At 40.5% G+C, this 22481-nt stretch overlaps 1 protein-coding gene across 1 annotated transcript in view; it reads right to left on the bottom strand.

Moving 5' to 3' along the window:
* The window catches only part of LOC138605062 (voltage-dependent N-type calcium channel subunit alpha-1B-like), a 124855-nt gene that overhangs the window by 80650 nt on the left and 21724 nt on the right, over positions 1–22481 (bottom strand). Inside the window, exons 4-11 of the mRNA XM_069677140.1 lie at positions 14130–14230; positions 9958–10073; positions 9744–9833; positions 5718–5807; positions 3240–3461; positions 3020–3132; positions 2763–2875; positions 864–995 (exon numbers count right to left, since the gene is read on the bottom strand). Of these exons, the coding sequence (XP_069533241.1) occupies positions 864–995; positions 2763–2875; positions 3020–3132; positions 3240–3461; positions 5718–5807; positions 9744–9833; positions 9958–10073; positions 14130–14230 (977 nt within the window). The remainder of the gene's footprint in view (positions 1–863; positions 996–2762; positions 2876–3019; positions 3133–3239; positions 3462–5717; positions 5808–9743; positions 9834–9957; positions 10074–14129; positions 14231–22481) is intronic.

The following is a 22481-nucleotide window of genomic DNA, read 5'->3' as shown; positions in this document are numbered from 1 at the left end:
AAAAAATTTGTCACTCATGTTGAATTTTTTTATCTAGAGCGGAATTGTTAGCTGAACTTGCTGCAGATGTCTGTTTATAGAGATTATTAAAACGCTAAACCATCAGATGACTGCCGATGGGAGTTGGGATGGCATTGCGGCGGATTGTGTCCCGCCTGCTTTTGCTCTTCCCGGGGCGGCTGTGGCTCAGGGGTAGATTTGGTCGCCCTCGAATCGGCAGCTCAATCCCAAACTGTTTGTCCTGCAAGCAACCAAAGCCTGCTGATACGTTATTGGCCAATACTACTCAGACTACAAAGACCCTAGATATCCTTTAGAGGCTTTTGGGTATAAATGACAGATTAAAACAGGAAAGGTTTTTTCACGGTGCATTGGGCTCAGCACAGGTTGTGAAGGCTGTTAAAGCAGTAAATATAATGTAAAATGTAAGGAAAAGAAAGATCACAGTTGACCTGTCTGGCCGTAGCAGTGTCCGTGTGATATGAGGTGACATGTGGGAAGATAGAAAGTAGAATGTGTGTGTTTGTCGAGTGGGATGGGGCTGGATGCCTGGCCTTTGATTAACTGCAGCGAGCTAAGAATCAGGAGGTGTTCCTGTCATTAGAAGACATGGAGCTCCTGCTGAGAGTGATATCAAAGGGTTGCAGTCGGGGCTGCTGTTCTGCCAGCTACCTGCTGCGTCAACATGTCTGTCACCGCCGCCACGCCGACACAGGGATCACACACAGGGAGGAGGGTCAGGTGGAGAGATGAGATAGAGGAGAAAAGGAGAGCTTGTGTGTGTACATGTGTGTCTGTGTTGAGCCGTGGGAAGCATGGAAAGCGGGCAGAGAGCAGCAGGACATGTTAGGGAAATTACTCACTGTCCTCCGAAGAGCTGCATGCCCAGCAGAGCAAAGACCACGATGAAGAGGAAGAGGAGGAAGAGCAAGCTGATGATGGACTTCATGGAATTCAGGAGGGAAACCACGAGGTTCCTCAACGAGTTCCAGTATCTGAGAGGAAGTGAAACCATTTTTATTTACATTAAAAGCTGCTCTACTTAACAACCACACAATACCTGAAAAAAAAAAAATACAGAAAAAGAAAGAGAGGAGCAGTATGAGCCGTAGGTGCCATAAAACAAATCACTGCGTCAGGGTCTACAGCTGCCAGTTTAAGTGAATCACAGGATTACAGCTAATCTAATGAAATAAAAGCACTGCCATCAAACTCTAACAGGATTGTCAGTTCAAGACAGAAGAGAATGAAGACAGCCCTGAAACACAGTGCTGCTACCGAAGTCTATCCAAAATGCATTGTTTTAAGAGAAAGCGTGACAGACTGTATATTTACCAGGAATCATATGCCCGGACGCAGTGGCTCAGGGCGTATGATTTCTGCTGCTTTAATACATATCAATTATATGATTAAGAAGCAGTGTATGAAAGGATAAGTGTGTGTTGCTTTTTGACTGATTTGTGACACTGGGGAGGAGTCTAGTTTTTTGCAAAAGGTTGGCTCCTGCTGTAACTCTTGATTTTCCTGGCTGACGGTCGCTTTCCTTTTTAGACTGTTTTCCTTCATCTGAGTGTCGAGTTTGTTTCTTTCTCTTTGGATTTTCACTTATTTTTGAAGTTGTATCTGTAGTCATCCATCTTTTCTTTGTTTGTTCAGCCATAGTAGATTACTGTTTACTCGCAACACTTGCAGAGACCGGAAAAGCATCCGCTTAGCTCCACCTACCCTCTCTGGCAGACCAACCACTGCTGGGTGATGGAAAACGCGTCACTAACAGGGCGCCGTTTGTGATTTTTTTCACAGACACAGACACTCTGTAATACTGCAAATGCAAAGGCTACCATCAGTGTCAATTTTGGCAGCTATTTTAGATTTAGTCTTTAGATGAAAATGCTTCTTAGTTTTAGTCACATTTGAGTCATTTTTACCCTTTATAGTTTTAGTCTAGTTTTCAAAACTCAAAATATTTGAATTCAGTTTTAGTCAATAAAAAGTCATCACATTTTAGTCAAAACGTTTTCTCTCTTGAGAAAATATGACCCCCCTCCTCCAGTGTCCCTCTTCTTTTATATACCTTATATATATACGTTTGCTTCTGGTAAAATTAAGACTTTGATTTTCAGCAGATCATCCAAACATTAAAATAAATGATGAGGACACAGCGTCTAAAGATTACTTCATCATCACTCGCTCCTTTTTGTGCAGAAGAAGCGTCCAATGACGCGTTAAACGCCCCTTTTTCTCTGAGCATGCACAGAGCCTGAAGCAGGAAGCCTGGGTGACACAGAGAAAGTTCACCACCACCTTTGTGATACTTGTTACCCAGTTACAGGAATGCATTGCTTGTATCTTGACAGACAGATTAGACGCACAGTGAGGGGAAAATATGCATCTGAGCCCACCACTAACATTTCAGTGCCGTCTCGCCTCGTTAACAAAAACAAAACATACGTGTCGTCACAGTTTTTATCATCAATGATGTATTTTTAGCTCATCAACGTCTCGTCTTCGTCATGGAAAATAGATAATTGATGAACATTTTTCATCATTATTTTCTTTAACGATGTTAACACTGATCACCTTTGTGTTCCCTCATTCAGCGATAGATAATGACTTAACAGACATTGTTTTGTATTGTGTATTCCTTAGAGGTTGAAAGTTGTGGAGGTGGAGACATTAAAAGACCGATTTTCCGTGATGGAAGTCTGATGTCCTGTATGTTCTGTCTGCAGTTTCACAAATGTGTTTTGAAGTAAACTCACTTGGTGACTTTGAATATCCTGAGCAGTCGCAGGGCTCTCAGCACACTGATCCCAAATGATGCTCCCGGTTTAATCATGTCCCAGATCACCTCGAAAATACTTCCCACAATCACCTAAAGAGGAGAGAGGAGAATAAAGTTACCACATGACGCATTTTGCTCTCTTACCAAACAAGACTGGTTGATCATTCAAACAAAACAAGCACTGCTGGTTTGTGATAAATATCTACCTGTGAGTGACAGCTGACAGTAACTCACCCCAAAATCAAAGCAGTTAAAGGAGGAGTGAAAGTAATTCCTTGCTCCGAGGCCGTACATCTTCAAGCTCATCTCAGTCAGAAACAAACCCAGGAACACAAACTCTGCTGTGTCTGTTGATTGGATGGGCAGAGTAGCAAAATCAAGATAAACCTTTTTTGTACATGTCATCATCAGTCAGTAAGTTAAAGTATAGTGTGTATTTCTTTGTGCGACTTACAGAGGGCCCTTGTCAGCCACTCGGGCTGGTCATAGTGGACTATAGCTACACACAGAGTGTTGAGGCCCACCAGGCACAGAACGATCCAGTAGAAGCTCTGAGCCTTCACCATGCGGCGGATGAAGAACCGGGTCCTCTTCTCCTTACGCCGGAAGTAAGAGGAGCCGTCCAACTTTCCGCTGCTTTTCACACTGGCCCGACCAAAAGGGGAGCCTGGAGGAGCTGGGAGCGATGACAAAGAGGTGAGAGAGGAAATATTTGTCATTGTTTCACAGTTTTCTCAGTGAATCACTGTGTGTGTTTTCCTTGTCTTCTTCCGTCTAGTGTGATTATCAGCATCTCCACCATCGCCCCACTCACCAAGATCATTATTAAGAACTAAGAAACAAACAGAAAACAATTCTTTATCTTATTTTGTCTTTTTGTGTTTGCAGGATTTTTGTTATTTAGCAAACAAACGGCGATTCAGCTGAGGTTGTGCTCACTTTTACTGCAACAGCAGAGAAAAAACATTGTTATGGGTGTTTGATGTTTGAGGAGCACTAACGGAGCAAATGGCTCTTTCACATATTATTTTATTAAAGATTTCAGTTTCATTCTCTTTGGCGCCTGTAATGGCGATAAATGGTAATTACAGGAGTACACTTCCCAATTTGACCAGACGTCTACGGCTGGCTTCCTCTGCCATGGTTGTACCTCTTGATTTTCCTGGCTGACAGTCACTTTCCTTTTTAGACTGTTTGCCTTCATCTGGCTTGAATTTGTTTCTTTTTGTTTCCCTTACTTTTGAAGTTGTATCAGTAGTCATCGATCTTTTCTTTGTATGTTCAGCCATAGTAGATTACTGGAAAAGCAGCCGCTTAGCTCTGCCTACCCTCTCTGGCAGACCAACCACTAACTGGGCGCTGCTTGGGATTTTTTCTGCGAATGTTGCCACAGACACCCAGTCCATAATTATACTATATACTGCAAATGCAAAGGCTTTCATCAGTGGGCCATAGGCTCAATCACCATTGTGCTACATCAGTACATGTTTTCATCAGTGCAGCATAGTGAGAAGTTAAACTAGCCAAAATGAGATGTTCTCCTGTTGTTGTTAAACTAGTGCTCGGGGAATGTTGGCTTAGCTTAGCATAACGACGAGAATCAGGGGAAATCAACTACCAGAACTCTTAAAAACAAACTCATGTTACATCTTGTGTTGTGTTATGTGCTGGGGTATTTCTTTGTTGCACAGTTACTTCCTGCCAAGAAATAGTTTCAGAACATATTTCCCTACAAAAACATTCTGCAGTGCATTTGATTGTTTGTTTTACGTTATCTATTTTCTTCTTTTTTAGCAGAAATGTCGATGAAATCATATCCTTACCTTTCACTGTGTCCTGTGCTGAGACTGTTTTAAATTGGTGTTTTGGCACTCATTGCTTCACAAAAATAAACAGTTTTTCTGTCCTGTCTCCATCTTCCTAGCTGTATACCTCCTAATGATATATGCATCATTCTTCTTGGCCTCTGGTTAGCAAAGCTGCTAATATTTGTTTGTAACACCCACACACAGTGGGAGTTGAGAGCGGACAGCAAAGTTTGCACTACAGTTGTGCTACTGCCAGGTTACAGGAAATCAGAGCTCAAGGACCGCGAAGGTTTTGAAGATGGAAGTGTAACAGCAAGGTTTGGCAGGGATCCATCCCACTTCACATCTGCTAACAAGCACTGAAAAAGGTTTGTGGCCAAGACTATAGCTGTGAAAAGTAACAAAAAGTTGCCAAGGGACAGACAGAAAAGCGTTAACTTATCGGAACACTGAAATGTCCTTGCAGCTGCTCATTAAATAATGCTATAATATGCACCTAATACATTTGTGCCATGCAGCAGAACTGCTGTGTGAAACAAGTGAGATGAGAGATGAAATGTGAATGTGCAGCATCGATTCCCCTGGCACTTAATAGTTTTGATATAATAAAAATAGTGAGGGCAACAGAATGGTTTCAATTACCACACTTATGCTCATCTCCATCCCACAGAAAAGCAATTACATGTTGTCTTTGTGTGGGACCATGAAGTCAATTAATATTAAAAGTCTAATTCTAATGTGCTGCAGGTGATTCACTTCCCATTTTAATTTAACAGACTAATTAGAAAAGTTAATTATACTTCTTTTCCCTGGAGGATATACGCTTCTACAGCCAGGAAAGAAGAGCTGTACGTCTCCACATCCAGATGGTGCTGAATCTGCCTCTGTGATTTACATTGTTTAGGTTGTGTAAGGCATCCAACAAAAGCTTTATAGCGCTGACATGACATGATGTGCTAATCTGATAAATGGAGACCAGAGAGTCAGAGGACATGGGTATATTCAGAGTAGAAGGCAGGCTTTTATGGTGGCTTTTATTGTAAAGGTCAACTCTGTGAACAGACAGCATGTGAAGGTCAGAGGTGACCTGCTGGTGGTCGAGAACAAAAACATGCAAGACTCACCGACAGAGGAGATGTCTGCAAAAGGATCCTCCCCCTCCTCAGTACCGATCAGGTCGTTTTTACCTTTCTTGGCTTTGCCTCGTTTCAGGACTGTAAAGGAGAACATGAAGGGAAAAGCATAACATTTATGAGTCTTAAAATATAATGCAGTAATAGTAATATAGGACTGGTGCTGTTCTTTTATGCAAAATTGTATTCCTTAACATGAATACAAGCAGCAAGATAAACAGCCTTTTCAAATTGTATTTCAATGGAGGAAGCCCCATCCATATATAGTTTATACTGCATGTGTGTGTTCGTGCATGTGCATGGCAGTGAGGGGTGAGCTAATTGGAAACTATGAATAGCAGGCATCAATCTTGTTTTTCATTTGGAGATTTTCTGCCTTCCTGCTTGGAGCCAGCTTTGGAATGAAAAACTGCCAGCACAACATGAATGTGATCGTCACATGACCAGTTCCCCGTCAGCTGAGTGGTGGGCTCAATCTTAAGATCTACAACCCTGTAGCTCCAGTCGGAAGGGCGGCTGGGAGGCAGAACCAGGTAGCTAGATGATTGAGAAACAATTCGACAGTCTTATCAAATCATTTTAGTCTGTAACTGATTGCTTTTTTATTTAAAACAAGTGAAAAAATCTGCCAGTGCAGTAAGAAAATCTAAACTTTTTACTAATTTAATCCATCCTGTTTCAAGAAATTTCTAGATTCAAGGGTTTGAACTTTTAAACAAACAGAAAAACCAAGTCACAGCATCAAATTCAAATAATGTACCACTTTTTAAGATTCATTTAAAATGCTTCTACTGCTTCAGGTATCTTTTTACTCATTTTAAGATAATGGTAAGTTAAATGGAAACCTTGGGCCCCATTCAGACATATTTTGGGCTGTAAATAACAAAAAGTTTAGCAATTGCTTCAGCAGATTTCTTCAGCTGAACAGGGTGTAAGTGCTGCAATGAAATCCCTGCAGGCAAAAGTTCTTGTCCTGAACAGGCATGATTTTGCCACCAACAGATTATTACGAAAAGTGTCTAACAACATTACAGTAAGGAACCCTGCAGAGATAGACCTTTTTTCTATGTTAAGCTTCTTTTTGTTAAGCCATAACAGCCATTACATTGCTCTCCTGACTCTATAGACAATACCAGATGTTTAAAATTATATTATTTATTTATTTATTTTAAAGTTTAGATCAGATCCAAGCAGACTGAGGCAGCGATGGACAAGCAGCTCCTGCGTTCTGTGAGGTAAAATGAATAAAATGTGTTTGTGAATGGAGTCTGCTGTAATGAGAGCGATGTAACAGCTATTTCCAGTTTCAATCCTTGACTGATCTTTTCCATAATGTTGTTGGACAGCTGAAAACATTCCAGGGCTGCACAATATATCGTTTGACAATCGCAATTTCTATGTGCACATGTGCAACAGTCACTCCGCAGAACGTGCAGTAGTGAAACACGTCACGTCAAGCTGCTACTTTATTGTTGCTTGGTGCAAAAGGAAAACTCACCAGGTCCTTGTTTTCCATCACTAATCAACAGGAAAAGTCCGTCTGATATCACATTAGTGCAGCTCTTCACCAGAGCACATTGAACTGACTGCTTGTCACCTGCCTGTAAACTGTACACCCGATGCACATGATGCTGCGAGCTTTTGTTTCAAAGTTACTGTCACCGAGCTGGTCATGCTAATTAAACATGCATTTGAACATCATTATGAATGGTAGATGACATACTGTAAACGTAACACAACTGCAGCAACCAGGCTGTTATTTATTTTATAAAGAAACGTATCGCTCCACCTGAACTTCATCTCATTTTTCATGCGGCTGTCAGAGTCCTGAACCAAGAGTGATTAAAGCAGGAGAGAGGTTTTGTGTTGTTAGAAGAAAATAGACCTACAAGTCCTAAATAATAAAAAGGCATGATTGTTAATAGTTTATGTGACCAGCTCCCTGTCAGCTGAGTGGTGGGCTTAATAAATATAAATATCGCAGAACAAGAAGATGTATGTTTTTTTTTCTTCAAAATCGTGCAGCCCTAAAACATTCTGAGACTTTCAGTGGTAAAAACAAGCACATCTAGTGGACGTACTTTGATCATGCTCCAAAGGATTACGATTACATCATCTGCTGGAGCAAATCAATAACTTTTCGTCCCCAAAATATGTAAAAGTAAGGTTTAGGTTTTAAAAGAATTGGCCTTAAAGGACTGAAGTAAACATATAAAATGACTTTACATGATGAGACACAATGAGATGTTATTGCAGTGAAGCCCAAGGGAAATTAACACATTAAATGACCTTTAAAAATCAAGAAAGAAATGTAAATTTGTGTTCACTCCACTACCTTTGTGTTTGTGATTTCATGTTTTTTTCCTTAAAAAAAGACAAAAACAATTAAAAGTATTTGGCAAAAACTTACAAGTTAACCCGTCTCTAAATTAAATGTCTAGCCTGAGGGACATTTCCAGTGACTTGCTAAATTGTGGAAAAATTGTTTGAGAACAAAGAATGCAATTCTACTGACTGGCTCTTCCCTCCACTACTCATACCTGTCATTCACAGCTCCATATTTTCTGCTCCAACAACACCAGAGTGGTTTTTCTACGGCTTTGGCTTCCGACTCTTTATTCCCTGATATGGAACTAATTGAGGAAAAACAGGCCGCTGGCAGCTGTCACTTTACTGGAATCATCAGCCTGGATGTGTTTCAAGTATGTGACTGTTTACTGGAAAATGCATTTCCACATGTGTGTGTATGTTGGAGAGCATGGCACAGTGAATTTGCTTTCACAACTCCAATCACACCAAAGCTGCATATCACACTAATTAACCCCTTGCCATCACACCAGGTATAATGGACTGGAATTAAGGGTGTGAGAGAGAGAGAGAGACAGAGAGAGAGAGAGGGACAGAGAGAGATTAATAACAGCAGGCTCCTTTTGAAATGAAGGCAACAAAGTGCTGATCATATGATCGCTTATAAATGTAATTGGCTTCAACAATACTTTACTGTTTACAGCAGAAATCAGTAGCTATAGGCTACATTTGGAGAAAAAAAATATATCTTACCAAATTTAAAATTGAAGGCCGTCCAGGTCATGATTATACAATTAAAACTTCAATCATACATTACATCTTGTTTTATATCTAGATGCCAAAGATCTTGGGTTTCACAGTTCAGAGCTGTTATTCTTCCTTGGCTTTTGAGTTTTGCTGATTTCAAAATATTCTTTTGAGTTTTGATGAAAGAAATAGTGAGGACACGTTTTGTGAAATATATTTAACCTATTTCCCTGCACACTAATCTCTATTTACAGATTCTACATAGAAATGTAGAAAGAAGGATGTGGATTGTAGGGACGGCAAGTGTCCCGGTTTCTGTTTGTAGTACACTTGTAGTCTGAGTAATATTGACCAATCACTTATCAGCAAAGTAAGGAAGTTGTTTATCGCGAACCACTGGCTAAACCGGACACGCCCGGCATGTTCACCGCTGTCCCCAGAGGCGACATCGCCGTCAGACTATAGCCGATGGGATCCGTGATTGCCTGCCCACTAATCAATAGTAAAATGTATCATGTCCTGTACTGACTGTGAGGTTGATAGGCAACCAGGAGCTGCTCAGCTTAAAACAGACTTTAACGTTTTCTCAGTACTGATTTTGATCTTAAATCCAAACTATACGAGCATTTCTTGATGTGCCTCTAAGAAAAAGAATCATTTGTGTCTTAAAAGGTGGCATGTATGGGTTACACTTCAGCGTCTTTGTAATATATATATATATATACTGTATATATATATAATCATGCCAGTATGTATGGTTTCATGTAAAGCTCCATCCTCAGGGTAAAAGAGAACCCGATCACATTCATGAGGGATGACTTATGCAGAACAAGTTGATGCTGTGAAAAATCAATCACAGGATGAAAATGATGAACTGCACCTCTTTGTGCCTGCTTAACCATCGACCCCCTGTGGTGATGGCCTATGGTAAAGCAGGCCAAAGATACTCAGCCCTGTTTTCACCTGGAAGGTTTTGTTTCCTCTTGTACCACGCACCATCCATCGGGGACTTCTCTTCTGCAATCTCATCTTCTTCCTCCAGCAACACCTCCTCTGCAGCGGGAGAGAGAGAGAGATGGAGGGAGGAGAGAGGGACTTTCTATCAATTTGTCATGTTTTTCTAACACAACAAACACATTCATAGCAGCTCTCATGCTGTTTCAGAGATGAGTCTGACCTGCTTTGCAGATCCACTCCAAGTAGCCGGTGAGCTCTCTCTCGATCTGCTGCTGCCTCCGAAGCTTCAGGAACTCCTGCCTTTTCTCCACACGCTCCCTCTCTTTGGCAAATTCTCTGTCGTAACACACACAGAGAGAAAGAATGAATGGATGGATCATATTGGGTAACTTTGACTCGAACCTACATTATTTTTTTCTCTGAGTGTGCGAGGAGCTAACCTGCTCGTACAATAGGTTCAAGTGTGAAAGATTATTAACAGCTGCTGAGGGGCATGAAAGAGGAAAAAGGCTGCTGGCAAAGTTGGAGCTGAGTTAGCAGATATTTTGGAAGCTTTTAAAAATCCAAATGTGCTGATGCTGAAGAAAATCTATGTGATATATGTGGCATGATAGACCACACTGCATTTTTATGTCTGCCCGTCATCATCCGCTGTAGGACTTCTAGCTGCACAAAGTATGAGATTACAATAGAAATGTAATGACTATCGAACACTTGCTAAATAAATAGACATTTTTTTCTGCAAGAGTTAGATGAATATAATGATACAACTGCCATATCTGTATGCAACAACTACAAACTACAGCCAGCAGGCAGTTAGCTTAACTAAATCAAAAAATGGACACATCACAGTGTGCAAATTCAGGCCGTCCCTAATGAAAGTGGACAATTGTGAAAGGAAGTTCGGCCTCTTCAATCCTAGGCAGTGAGCTCTGTTGATTTAGGACCACGGGCCAGGACTTGTTTGGTTTTGCTGCATTTAAAAACTCCAGATGACGCAAGTTTCTATCAACACTGTAGACCTGTGAATCATAAGGCATTCATCACAATCTGACACGCTTCAAAACTGTGATGCATTGCAACAATGATTTTTTTTCTCACACAGTGTGACATACGATGAAGCTGCTTATCACACAAGGTGTTTTAAGGCCTGAATATAAAAATATATTTTAAAAGGGACAGCCACTGTACGTGTATTGTAGAGTTTAATCTACTAGAGTACCTGTCTCACAAATGTTGTAATAACACCCCTTCTCTCCGCATGAATGTGACCAAAGAGTAATGGTAGAAAATAGTTATTTAACTGTTCAGACAATCTCAGCTGATCTCAATTTTTAAGAGTAAAAGAAAATTCTGATGTCGACCAGATCTGCCTGTTATAGTGTTTTTTTGGGGTGGGGTTGTTTGAGGTACTTGTCAATAGTAAGTAGGTTTGCACGATGTTATCAACACGTTATCAATATCTGCAGATTACAGCTTGAAAATGACATATTGGCATCGGCAGATATGTCATCTTCAAATATTTTCCGCCATTAAAACAGTGCTTTAATTATGCCTAAATGCTCAAGGATTCCCTAAAACAGCTTTACGTAATGCTACGACAATAACTCGGTGTGAGTGTGCTACAAACTGCTGACCCATACAACTGCTGCGATACTGTAGGTATACAGGGCTGTCATGCAGAGCAAGACATAGTGCTGAGGGAAAGGGCTGGCTGACGTCAATGTGAAGCGGTGACAAAACACTAAAATATACCTTACACTTTAACTAAGATGTTCTGTTAATATGTAGAACTCTTAAGTGGCAAAAGTATGTGGTACTTGTGACCCCATCTGCAGCAGTGCTTAGCTTAGCTTCCATGTAGGAACTCCGGTCGGCTTCTCCTTAAAGGGACCTTGCTGACCTCATGCAAGCCCAAAAAAAAAACAAAATTATCCCTTTAAATATGCCTAACCTTAGTGTTTTTATGACAAGCAGAAAGATGAGATTGTTAAAAGTGACAAAATATATATTAGTTAAACATTACAAACACTAAAAGTACACTCCTTCTCTCTCAGTTTGAACATGGAGAATAATAAGAATGACACAGGGAATCCCCCTCCAGCTGAGGGTTTCCTCTGAACTCAAGACTAATGACCACACAAATGCTTGCTTTCATCCAGGTTTTAGTGGGACAATGGGCTGTGAGTCACAGCAGGTGAAAAGAAGCTCTGTACAACCACAGACACAATGAGGAGCACAGAGAACCAGGATGATTAAAGCCACGGCGAGAGGCCTTTTCATGACCCGGGAGGATGACAGGGACACATGATCAGAGACAGGAAGTAAAAAGGAGGAGGATGAGGAGGATGTGAATCTGTCGATTGATTCAATTTAGTATTTTGTCTCAGGTATTATATAACCCTCTACCCCACCTTAGATAACAGACAGGTAAGATACTGTGTTGAAGCTCTAAACTAGTATTTGGGGATGCAAACAGGTAAGGGGTAAAAAAGGTGAGAACATTGCGTGGATAGATAAAACCTGCCACATCTAGGGGAGTCCGGGGGCATGCTTTTGAAAGATTTTGCGTTTCATGCTCATTTCTATTTAAGTATATTTGCATCTGCCTGTAAACTAATTCTAACAGCCATTATGGGGTAAAACAACCCATAAATAACATAGATGTGGGAGCTGAATACATCAGCAAGACAAAAACAAGAAGACAACAACAAGATTTTAAACAAGTGTTACACCGACAGCCCATGTAGCTGTATGAATGGCCTCAGTATAGACAGTGTTTGTTACCAGTGTTGTGTAGTAAGGTCTGTGGCCATAAGAACGTGTTTGTTTATTCATTTTATCCCGTTATCAGTGTGTTTTCTTGCCATATTCGCGTGGTGCTCTCTCTGCGAACAGACCAATTGGTTAACATGGGCGACGAAAGGGAGCGGGCAGCGCTTTGGGGCGCTTTGCGGTGCGTCCGCCTTCTGTGTCCCCTCAGCGTCAGGCACAAGATGCAGTTCTGTGCTCCTAATCAATACTGCATATAACCCAATCACAAAATATTTTGCGTGTTGCTCTCCATTTTTGCAGATTTTCCACAGAAGAAAGCAACATTTTTAAAAGAAGTCGTTCTTTGATCCCATTACCCCAGAGATTGTTGTGTTTACTGAAATCTTACAGAAAGAGGTTGTCATGTAACAACAGAGCTCAGATCGTGTTTTGTTAATTATGCATTAAGAGAACATTTGGAAGCAAATTAAAATAAGAGGCTTCTTAAAAACCATCTAAAAAGTAAAAAATAACATTTTGAACTTCAGACTGTTTGAAATGCAAATTGTGTTTTTAAAGTCCAATTTGAACCCTGATTTTAAGTCAAGTTGTTGCACATTTTAATACTGAACAATTTCTAGGAGTGCCCTATTTGGATTTTTTTTACATGATAAATAAACACCATTTTAAATGTAATATGAGCTGAGCTTTGAGCAGACCTGGGGGGTGTACTACAAAGCATTTGGATTTGTGTTTATCGAGGTAACTTCGGAGTTTACAACAGGATTTCAGTACTACGAAGGTGGATCACTTTTTACCGGGGTAGATCACCATGGTAACTTATGTCGAACACCTAACCTGCTCCGGAGCAGGTAATATTGGAGATAAGAGATCAACCTGAACTAAACAACACCTACTGACCAATCAGGTCTCTTGATTCAGGAGCTCTGAGAGCAGATGGTCAGAGGGAGGAGAGAGAGAGAGAGAGAGAGAGCGGTAAAACACTTTCTCTTAACCATCTGATTTTTGATCTGATATTCATCGTGCTTTACTGATATAGGCCTACATCTACAACAGAAACTGATTACAGCACTAAAGCTTCGTACTTGTATTCATAAGATATAAAAGAGAACATTCTCTCTGCTTTAAATTGTGGTTTATTTATTTTTATTTGCAGTCCTCTTGATGCAGCTGGAGCTGAGAGAATAAGTCTTAATCTTTCATAAACATCTCAAAAATACATCTGTGCAACATATTAATTTAATATAAAATACGAGTTTCATTATAGTCAGTGTGCTCTAATGATGGAGCAGTTTCTCCCAGTTGTCCTTCCTGCATCCAGCAGCTGCAGCTGAGTGGATTTTAGTCTGAATTAACATCCTTATATCTTTCTCATATTGTAGTTTGCTCAGAGTTTATAAAATATGCCAATCAGCTGATGGCAGATTTGTCCCTATGTGTGATTGCTCATACGCTGCAGACTCCGCCCCTTATATGTGAACGCGCTCATCGCCTAGTGCGATCTCCTTTGTCAGGTTAAGTGAAGCCAGATCAGGATAAAATACCCGATGTATGTTGAACTCGCTTCGTGGTATAGGCCCCTGGACATTTGTGTACCAATGTTTTGAGACGACTTACCCTGATAGGACACCAAGCACCAGGTTGAGCATGAAGAAGGAGCCGATGATGATGAGAGGGATGAAGTAGAGCCAGTTCCAGGTGTTTCCAACGTCATTGGTCTGGACAGGAAAAAAAAGAACACAGAAAGTCAGGAGATAGTTTCAGCTTTTTGAAGCAAGTCATTAAGAAACACACATCACACTTAAAACGTATGTAAATACATTTGACCCTAACTTGTTGTCAGAGTTAGGATTGTCACACTTTATGTTTAATTTCTGGCTGCTTTACTGGTGAATACAAGACACAGGTGAAGTGTGAAACCTAATGCAGTAAAACCCAAAAGCACATCCTTGATAAAGTAAAAGCCATTTAGTTTGTTTTTTAACGAACCACTTTGAGAAAAAGTGTATAATTTTGTCTTATAGTACTTTCCCATTTCCCTTCCACAGCGGTGAAAACCAATGCATTCTTTCCAAACAATCTGACTGAAACTTTCTCAAGCTCTCCTCATTAGAAAGTGTATTGGCAACTATTCAATTCGAAAACAGCAATTAAAAACTTCTCTTGACCTTCTACACAACCCAAAGCCACCAACAAATGACCTAGCACAAAAACATCTCCTATCACAGGGAAGCAAATGTTTAAGTCAACACGAGTAACATCCACTTGGAATAAATCGTCTACAGACAAATAATTATGACAACTCAGTCTTTCAATATGGTTAAATGATTTGCACTCTCACATACAGGACACACACACACACACACACACACACACACACACACACACACACGTGCAGACAGCTAACTGCTGTTGCTTTTTACTGGCTAATGACCACATCTGCAAGCAGGAGCACACCACCCACTCCCCTCAACATTCTCCCATGTTTTTGCTCTATGCTGAATCATCGACGACAGTGCACAAAACGTGCACACCAAAACAGAGTATTTGGACACCTTAATATTGCACACATATGTTCTTGGAAGACTTTCCACCCGATCTTGGAATCTGGCCAACATCTGCAGGATTCACAGCTGCAGGATTTGCAGCATTAATGGAGACCACTGATATTGTGGTGATTAAAACTGGCTCACAGTTTGTGTTCCAGTTCATCTGAAAGTGGATGATTGGGTTAAAAAAAACTATTGCTATAAAGTTGGACAGACACTTTCAAATAATCATTCTGTCTGTAAGTTTTTTTTATTTTATGTACTGACATCCTCAACCTTTTACAGCAGATCATTTGTCTTGTTTGGTAAAAAATCACAGCTATTGCTACCTACATTTACAATGACTCATTAACAACACCAGGACCCTCAAACTGAAGCAGCTACATTGAATCCAACCATCATTTATTCTACGATCTACACCCTAGCTCTTCTATACTGTTTTATATACACATCATACAAATAAGTTTTAACTGAATATCAGAAGGATTTTATGTCACCACCCATCCAAAAGTATTTTCACAGTAAAGCTTTGAATACTATTTTACCGGTAGAACCTTTTTAGACTACAAGTGGTTTTAAAGTCGCGAAAAAACAGTATGTGATATGACAACAAATTGACAAACCTGCAAAGAATAATCACCCAAATCTGCCGTTCCGTACCTTTTCCAGATTATAGTTTGGTTTTAGGCCCGACAGCTGAAGTGTTTTCTTCATGGTTCGATCTCATACCTCTCATTGACCTTAGTCACTATACACTGCTTGATCGCACAGAATGTCAGACTGAGGAAGTTAATGACTAGCTGGTGGTTCAAGTGATGCATTCATCAGCTAAAGTGTCAGATTTTCCCAAAAAGTTGGTGGACAGCAAAACAAAGCCAAAGAGGAGAAAGGAAGAACTGGGCTTCTGATTTACACTTGTTTTGTTATACTCAAACAAACACTGCTAATTTATTTTCCAAATGAAAACCCCCAAAACGCACGAGTATTACATTCCAAATATGCTACAAAAATGTTGTAGTATTGTTTAGTTTCTTTTAGATGCAGGTTATGCCTTTGTACTTCTGCACAGACTCCTGCTGGTGTCCCGAGGGGGGTTCAGGGAGTCAGCATCATCCATGTCTGAGAGCACTCCCACACAGTGGCCTGTTAGCAGGGGACAGACCTGCCGACTGATGGGGTGTGTGCAGCACACTGACATTTTGCAGACGCCAGTGTCGGAGCGTTGCCACATGCTGGCTGTAATTGTGATGGGAGGTTCAGGGCGGCTGATTCAGCAGGCTGGAGATCTGTATTATGCATCCCAGAATGTGAGATGTACACACACACGTATACAGTAGCACACCCTCTGTCTCAGCTGTCAGGGAAGCAGCCGCCCACACACCAGGATAAATGGCAGGAGGAAGCTTCACTGTGTTGCTCTGCTTCATTTATTTTTCTATAAAGTCCAAAATCTCATCACTGTTTCATCATCTCATCAATCTCCCCGTCTTTCTCTGTGTTCCTCCCAACAAATATCTTGGTATGAACAAAACATGGACTTATGGCTTAATTAAGCCCAATTCAATAATGCATAAGAGAAAAAGTCAACATTTTGGGAAATGTTAATGTCCAACTGGCTCTGTCTAATACATCAAAGTCCTTCTAAAGTTCATTAACTAACAAGATATATCAAGGTTAAGTTTATACATGCACTATTCCTTCACAGCTGGCTGCAGTGCCTGTGCAACTGGCTAATATATTTCCTACATCAGCTAGAGCCCCTTTCACACATGAACTCCTTCCAATTATCAGGCAATCTTCAGACATTCAGGTCCTGAAATTTTCCCAACTTGCCTTTCATACGTGTGAAACACAGCGGGACGTTGTCTGTGTCGGACTCGCTCTCACAATTAGTAATACTCAGTTTGGTTAAGATGAGGAGGGCGCCTTGGTAGAGTGTGCAGGAGGAGGAGGAGGAGGAGGAGGAGGAGGAGGAGGAGGAGGAGGAGTCTTGCTAAATGGTGACTGTTTCTGGGTTAATATTACTACAACATTTACATTTATAAGGACGTTTATGCAATACAAACGCAAAGTAGAAAATACAATCCTGGCAACTGATGCAAGCAGTAAAGAGTATACAGCAGCAACGATACAATGCGATACAATACGATATGATACGACATGACTCGATACGGTACGGTGCGACACGCCACTGTACGATAAGACACGATACGATACGATACGGCACGGCACGGCATGGCACGGCACAATATGATACCATATGATAAGACACGACATGGTAAGGTACGGCCCAATACGGTACGATAGACACGATACGATACGATACGATACGACATGCAGCACATACTAATCATGGACAAAAAAAAACAAACATTGCACATAATGCACATGATATAAATCCTGCACATATAACAGAAGAATGGAAAGTGATAAGAATGCTACAAAGCTATTTCACAAGCCTCAAGCAACTTTGTTTAAAATGTTAATTAAGGTTGTCACAAATGAGTTTGTATTCGTCAATGTGTTTTCAGCTTGTCGTGTTACCCCCAAGTGACTGAAAAACCAGTTAACGCTGGTTTAAGTTTGCCTTTTCTTCAGACGATCTTCGCAAATAACATTTGTAGCTGTTTTTGTATCCATGCTCAGAATTAGGTAACATGCAGCTGTCCTTTGTGTTTGCAGCTCTCTTCGCTCTCTCTCTGGGGAAGCCTGAATTCCTGGTGTGGAGGAGAAAATGAAGTGGAAATGCACCGTTTGGTTGCATCAGCTTTAGTCTCACAGTCAGCTGATGAGGAAGGTCGACTTTTCCCTCCTGTTGACACGGCCTTGACTCCTCAGCTGACTGCTCAGGCAGACGAGCTGAGTTCAGTTAAGCTTATGCAAATGTTTTTCAGACTCTGAAACATTTTGGGGTCTTTACCGTGGAAGCCGAAGAGCTGCTCATTTCTCCTCCAATTTATGAGGTTAAACAAGCTCAGTGCAATCAAGCACACACAATCTGGTTTTATACTACTTGTTAGGATGTTCAGGATAAAGTTTAGGAGGGTATCTCTATTGATTTTTGGAATATTACCTTGATTGTTAAAAGACCTGAAATTTCCATCAATCGTTTTTGAATGAAAACTCCACATTCCTCACTTTAATACCGGATTGCCAGTTTCACTATGATGTAGTTGTAGTTCCAGTGCAATAAATGAGACAAGGATCAGATTATGTTAGATCAGCACAATAATCCAACAGAAGTTAGGAATTGGGATTTAAAGTTTTGGCCATGAAATATATCTATAGAGGCCTCATTGAAAGACAAGCAGGTATTCTCGTCTTTCAATGATTGATACCAGATAGTTCCCGACAACCATCTTAACTCATTACGCAGGTTGTAAAACATTTCATTATAAATAAATGTAGGTGTAGTCTTATCAAGGAGAGAAGATAAAAGAGAAGAGTAGACCTGTATTCTAGCCTCTAGGCAGTGTAGAAGCACATCCATCAATCCAATTTATCATATGTCACTTCTGGATGGAGGGTGTGATCCAGTATTCTATATCACAAACAGCCTCTGGCATCGTCAGGGGAACACATCTGTGGTTCCCTATACATTCAATTTATATACACAGATGTGTGCATGTCTGCAGATTTTCTTATTATCTCATTGTCAATGCAATTTGATCAAATCTTACAATCTGCTTTTACATAATCTATGTTAAAAAAGACCAAAAATCATATTTTTGTATCTTTTAATGTTCAACAAAACAATATGTAGTCTCCGGGGGGGCTGAGGACAAAATACAGAACTAAAGGACTTGCTGTCTTTGAAGATAAAGAAAGTAGTTATGATTCATTGCAGAGTTTTGCATATAAGGATCACAAAAATCCAGATGTTCCAAGTGACACAGGACAGTTTGGTTTGTAAAATGTGCCCATTTCTCCATGTAAGAACATATGGTGTACAGTATGTATGTGTAATTTAAATGCATGTGCAGATTGGTTCCCCCCACCTCTAAGTGCACTGCATATGGAGCCACGCAATAAGATTAGCCTGAGCTGTGTGCCAGCGTGGAAGCAAAAACAGAGCATATGGCAATTAAGGCCACTGGCTATACTAATTCAGCTCATTACCAAACTGCTGATGCACTATGTTGCCTTTAGCAAGGTACTTCTAATGGCCCCATATGTTTTTAAGTCTAATATGAAATGAGAGGAAAGCAACTGCAAGATTAAAATATGATTTGGGTTCATGAGCACAAGGTCAATTTATTTTACTATTTTTATATTTCCATTTACCAATGGAAATGTTAGATATTGTCAGGTTAACTATGTAATTCAGCTGCTGCTGTTATAATGTTTAACAATAGATGTCTGCACATGTGTTTAGAATCTGTAGGCTGGGGCACCGGTTTAGCTCAGTAGCTAAAGCATGCACCTCACAGAAGCTCAGTCCTCGGCCCTTTGCTGCATGTCATCCCCACTCTCTTTTCTGAATTTACAACTTTATCCAATGTCCTTTCTAAAAAACTAAAACAAACAAAAATGCATTCTATATGGAACATCCACCAAAATCCTCTACAAACTACAATATATCCAAAAATCAGCTGCCGTCACCCCCGTCCTTCAAAACCTCCACTGGCTCCCCATTCAACAAAGAATCCAGTTCAAAATCCTTCTCATCACCTACAAGGCCCTCCACAACCTAGCCCCCTCCCACCTCAATGACCTCCTTCACCAATACACTTCCACCTGCAACCGCAGATCCGCCGACGCCAACCTCCTCGCCCCTCCCAAGCACAGTACTTGGGGGGACAGAGCCTTCTCTATTGCTGCCCCCTCTCTCTGGAACTCTCTCCCCCAACACCTCAGACACTCTCCCTCACTCCCCTCTTTCAAAGCTGCACTCAAAACCCTCCGATTTAAATCAGCTTTTAATCTGTGATCCATCGTCATATTATTGTTTTCTTTTATATACATACATATTTAACTGTTATTTCTGTGCTTTGATTGCTTTACACTGCTGATTTCACTCTCTTTGTTGTTTTTTTATCATGTTTTATCAAGTGTCTTTGAGTAAATTTTAAGGCGCCATACAAATAAAATGTATTATTATTATTATAATAAAAACAATCTTAAAAAAATAGTAATAATTTGTAGAGTGCGTGGCAAATTGTTGTTGTTGTAGTCCAAGTAGCACTGACCAATTATGTTTCATTGGGCTTTGGTTGTATGAAGGACAATAATCCAAGTAGAGAGAAAAAGAGGCTGAATGCATTGGTCACAGTGCAATCATTTGATGTCGAATTAGCTTTTTATTAATTTCTATAAACACATATCTGAATATGAGTGAAGATTTATCAATTTCTCAGTTATCTGGATACCCGCTGGCTACACCAGAGGTCTGGAAATATTGGTCCTTATCAACAAACTCTAGCTGTCGGGTCCAGCGATTGCTGCTTTTGCGAATGTTTCTTGTTAAAGGTGGTTTTATTGAAAGCAAGATAGAGTTTGATTAGGTCAGATGCTGTTTCACCTGCTATGACTTATTCATTAAAATCATTCTGTCTCATAGCCCATGGGATGGAAAACTGAACCTCCATACAAAAAGTGAAAGTATGACACTTTAAAAAGTTGCCTCCTACATTTTATTGATATTCTAAAACAAACTTTAGGTAATGACTTATATCCTCAGAGTCTGATGTTTTCATATGAGTTCACTTAATATCGTTATTCCACCTCTGTTATTTCCATGAGTCATCGCTGGCTGACTGCTCTGAATGATCTGTGAGGAAAAAGCAAAAAGCAAGAGCTTCCACATAATTTGCAGTCATGCATCATACAGTTGCGCTATGACAGTGTACTCCCACTCTCAGTTTACAGTGCACGCGCGCACACAGACACACATTTTCTCTGATGGGAAGAAAGCCTGCTGAGATGAAGACAGCCACTCTGAATCAACTCTGCAGCTCCTCGCAGTCTGAAACATTCACAACAAGCAGCAGTGACTGTGCTCAACAGCTCTGGTGGCACCGAGAGCAAAAGGTCCTCAGAGAGCAGAGAAGCAGAACATATAACAGTTTCCTGGTTAAACTGGATTTGAGGCTCTTATCTCTCTCCCAGAGCCGACTGTTATTTTTTCTTTTTGCCAGAGAATTAATTTGCCGCAGGCTAATTTTAAAGATATGAAATCAGACAGTTGGACTTCAGAAGTCCGACCACTTAAATGTGGACAAGACGCTCCTTTCACATCAAAGTACCAGACGAGTCTGGTAGCTTGAAGTCCTGTATCCATATCAGTGAATTTTAAGGTCTTCTACCTCATTAGTAACAGCTCTGCGTTCTCAGTAGCACCTTTAAAAAACATATTACACCTGTCTTCTATCACATTTATAGGCATCGTACTTCATCATCTTAAACACATTAGAAATTATAGCTCCACTAGCTGATATTGTTTTATAAAAGTGATGGATCACATGGCATGGAAATGTGGTGTCTTCACTTCATTTTATTGTTTAGCTTGCTTTAAGGTCGTATCGTACGGTTCACTCAAGACTTGGGTGATATCGATTTTTACATCTTTATACCTTCCTGACATTTCACCGGGGTAATAAACATTTAGCCTACACAGACAAGTGAACTCCACCATAGTGACTTCATCTTGCACCTGAAATTCAGGTAACTGAGTTGGCCTTGGATTATTTCTTCAGTTTCTTCCTTTCAGTCATAAACAAGCACGTAAAAAATAGATCAAACCATTGGTCTTGGACCAGGGATCTATCAGACTTATTAATGGAAAGAAGCAAAGCTTGGTCCCATGATAGACAGTGTGGGAATAACTTCCATTGGTATACTCTCAGGAAACTTAGAAACAGATGCACATCCATGTTGGGGAAAGCTAACCTGGAGGCAGATTAAATGACAGTCTACTGACTACAGTGATGTGATTTATAGTAAACCTACTGACTCTTTCAATCACTAAGTCTCCAATGTCTGCTAACATGTTGGCCATATCAACCATATAAATGGTTAAAATTCCACAGCTATGAATCTGTTTAGGGGCTCTTATTCTCCCCTTTAAGTGTTTGTTATAGAAATCCATGTGATGCCCCTCCAGGCAAAGAGAAGCAAACACACATGCATATGCACACTGAAATAGACATGACAACTTCCATATCCAGTCTCTGATATCAAATCTCCAGTTAGTCACAGTACCTCCACCGTCATCAAAGGATTCACACACAGCCATGACTGAACGCTCACACAGTATCTAACTGTCTGTCTGCGCTGCTTTATTTTGACGAGCATTTGACAAGCACCATGACAGCCCTGACAGCACAGGACGTCAAACTGACAAGGTCAAGGTGCACCTGTCTCTGCGGCTCACACTGCTCTAATAAAGTGAGAGGAGAAGGTGCTTGTGTACCCTATCTCC

The sequence above is a fragment of the Semicossyphus pulcher genome, unplaced genomic scaffold, assembly GCF_022749685.1.
Source record: "Semicossyphus pulcher isolate SPU_LCO1_2020_fin unplaced genomic scaffold, fSemPul1.0.p SCAF_28, whole genome shotgun sequence".
In the NCBI taxonomy this organism is placed as follows: domain Eukaryota; kingdom Metazoa; phylum Chordata; class Actinopteri; order Labriformes; family Labridae; genus Semicossyphus; species Semicossyphus pulcher.
The sequence above is the reverse complement of the archived record's forward strand: the minus strand, read 5'-3'. Positions and strand labels throughout refer to the sequence as shown.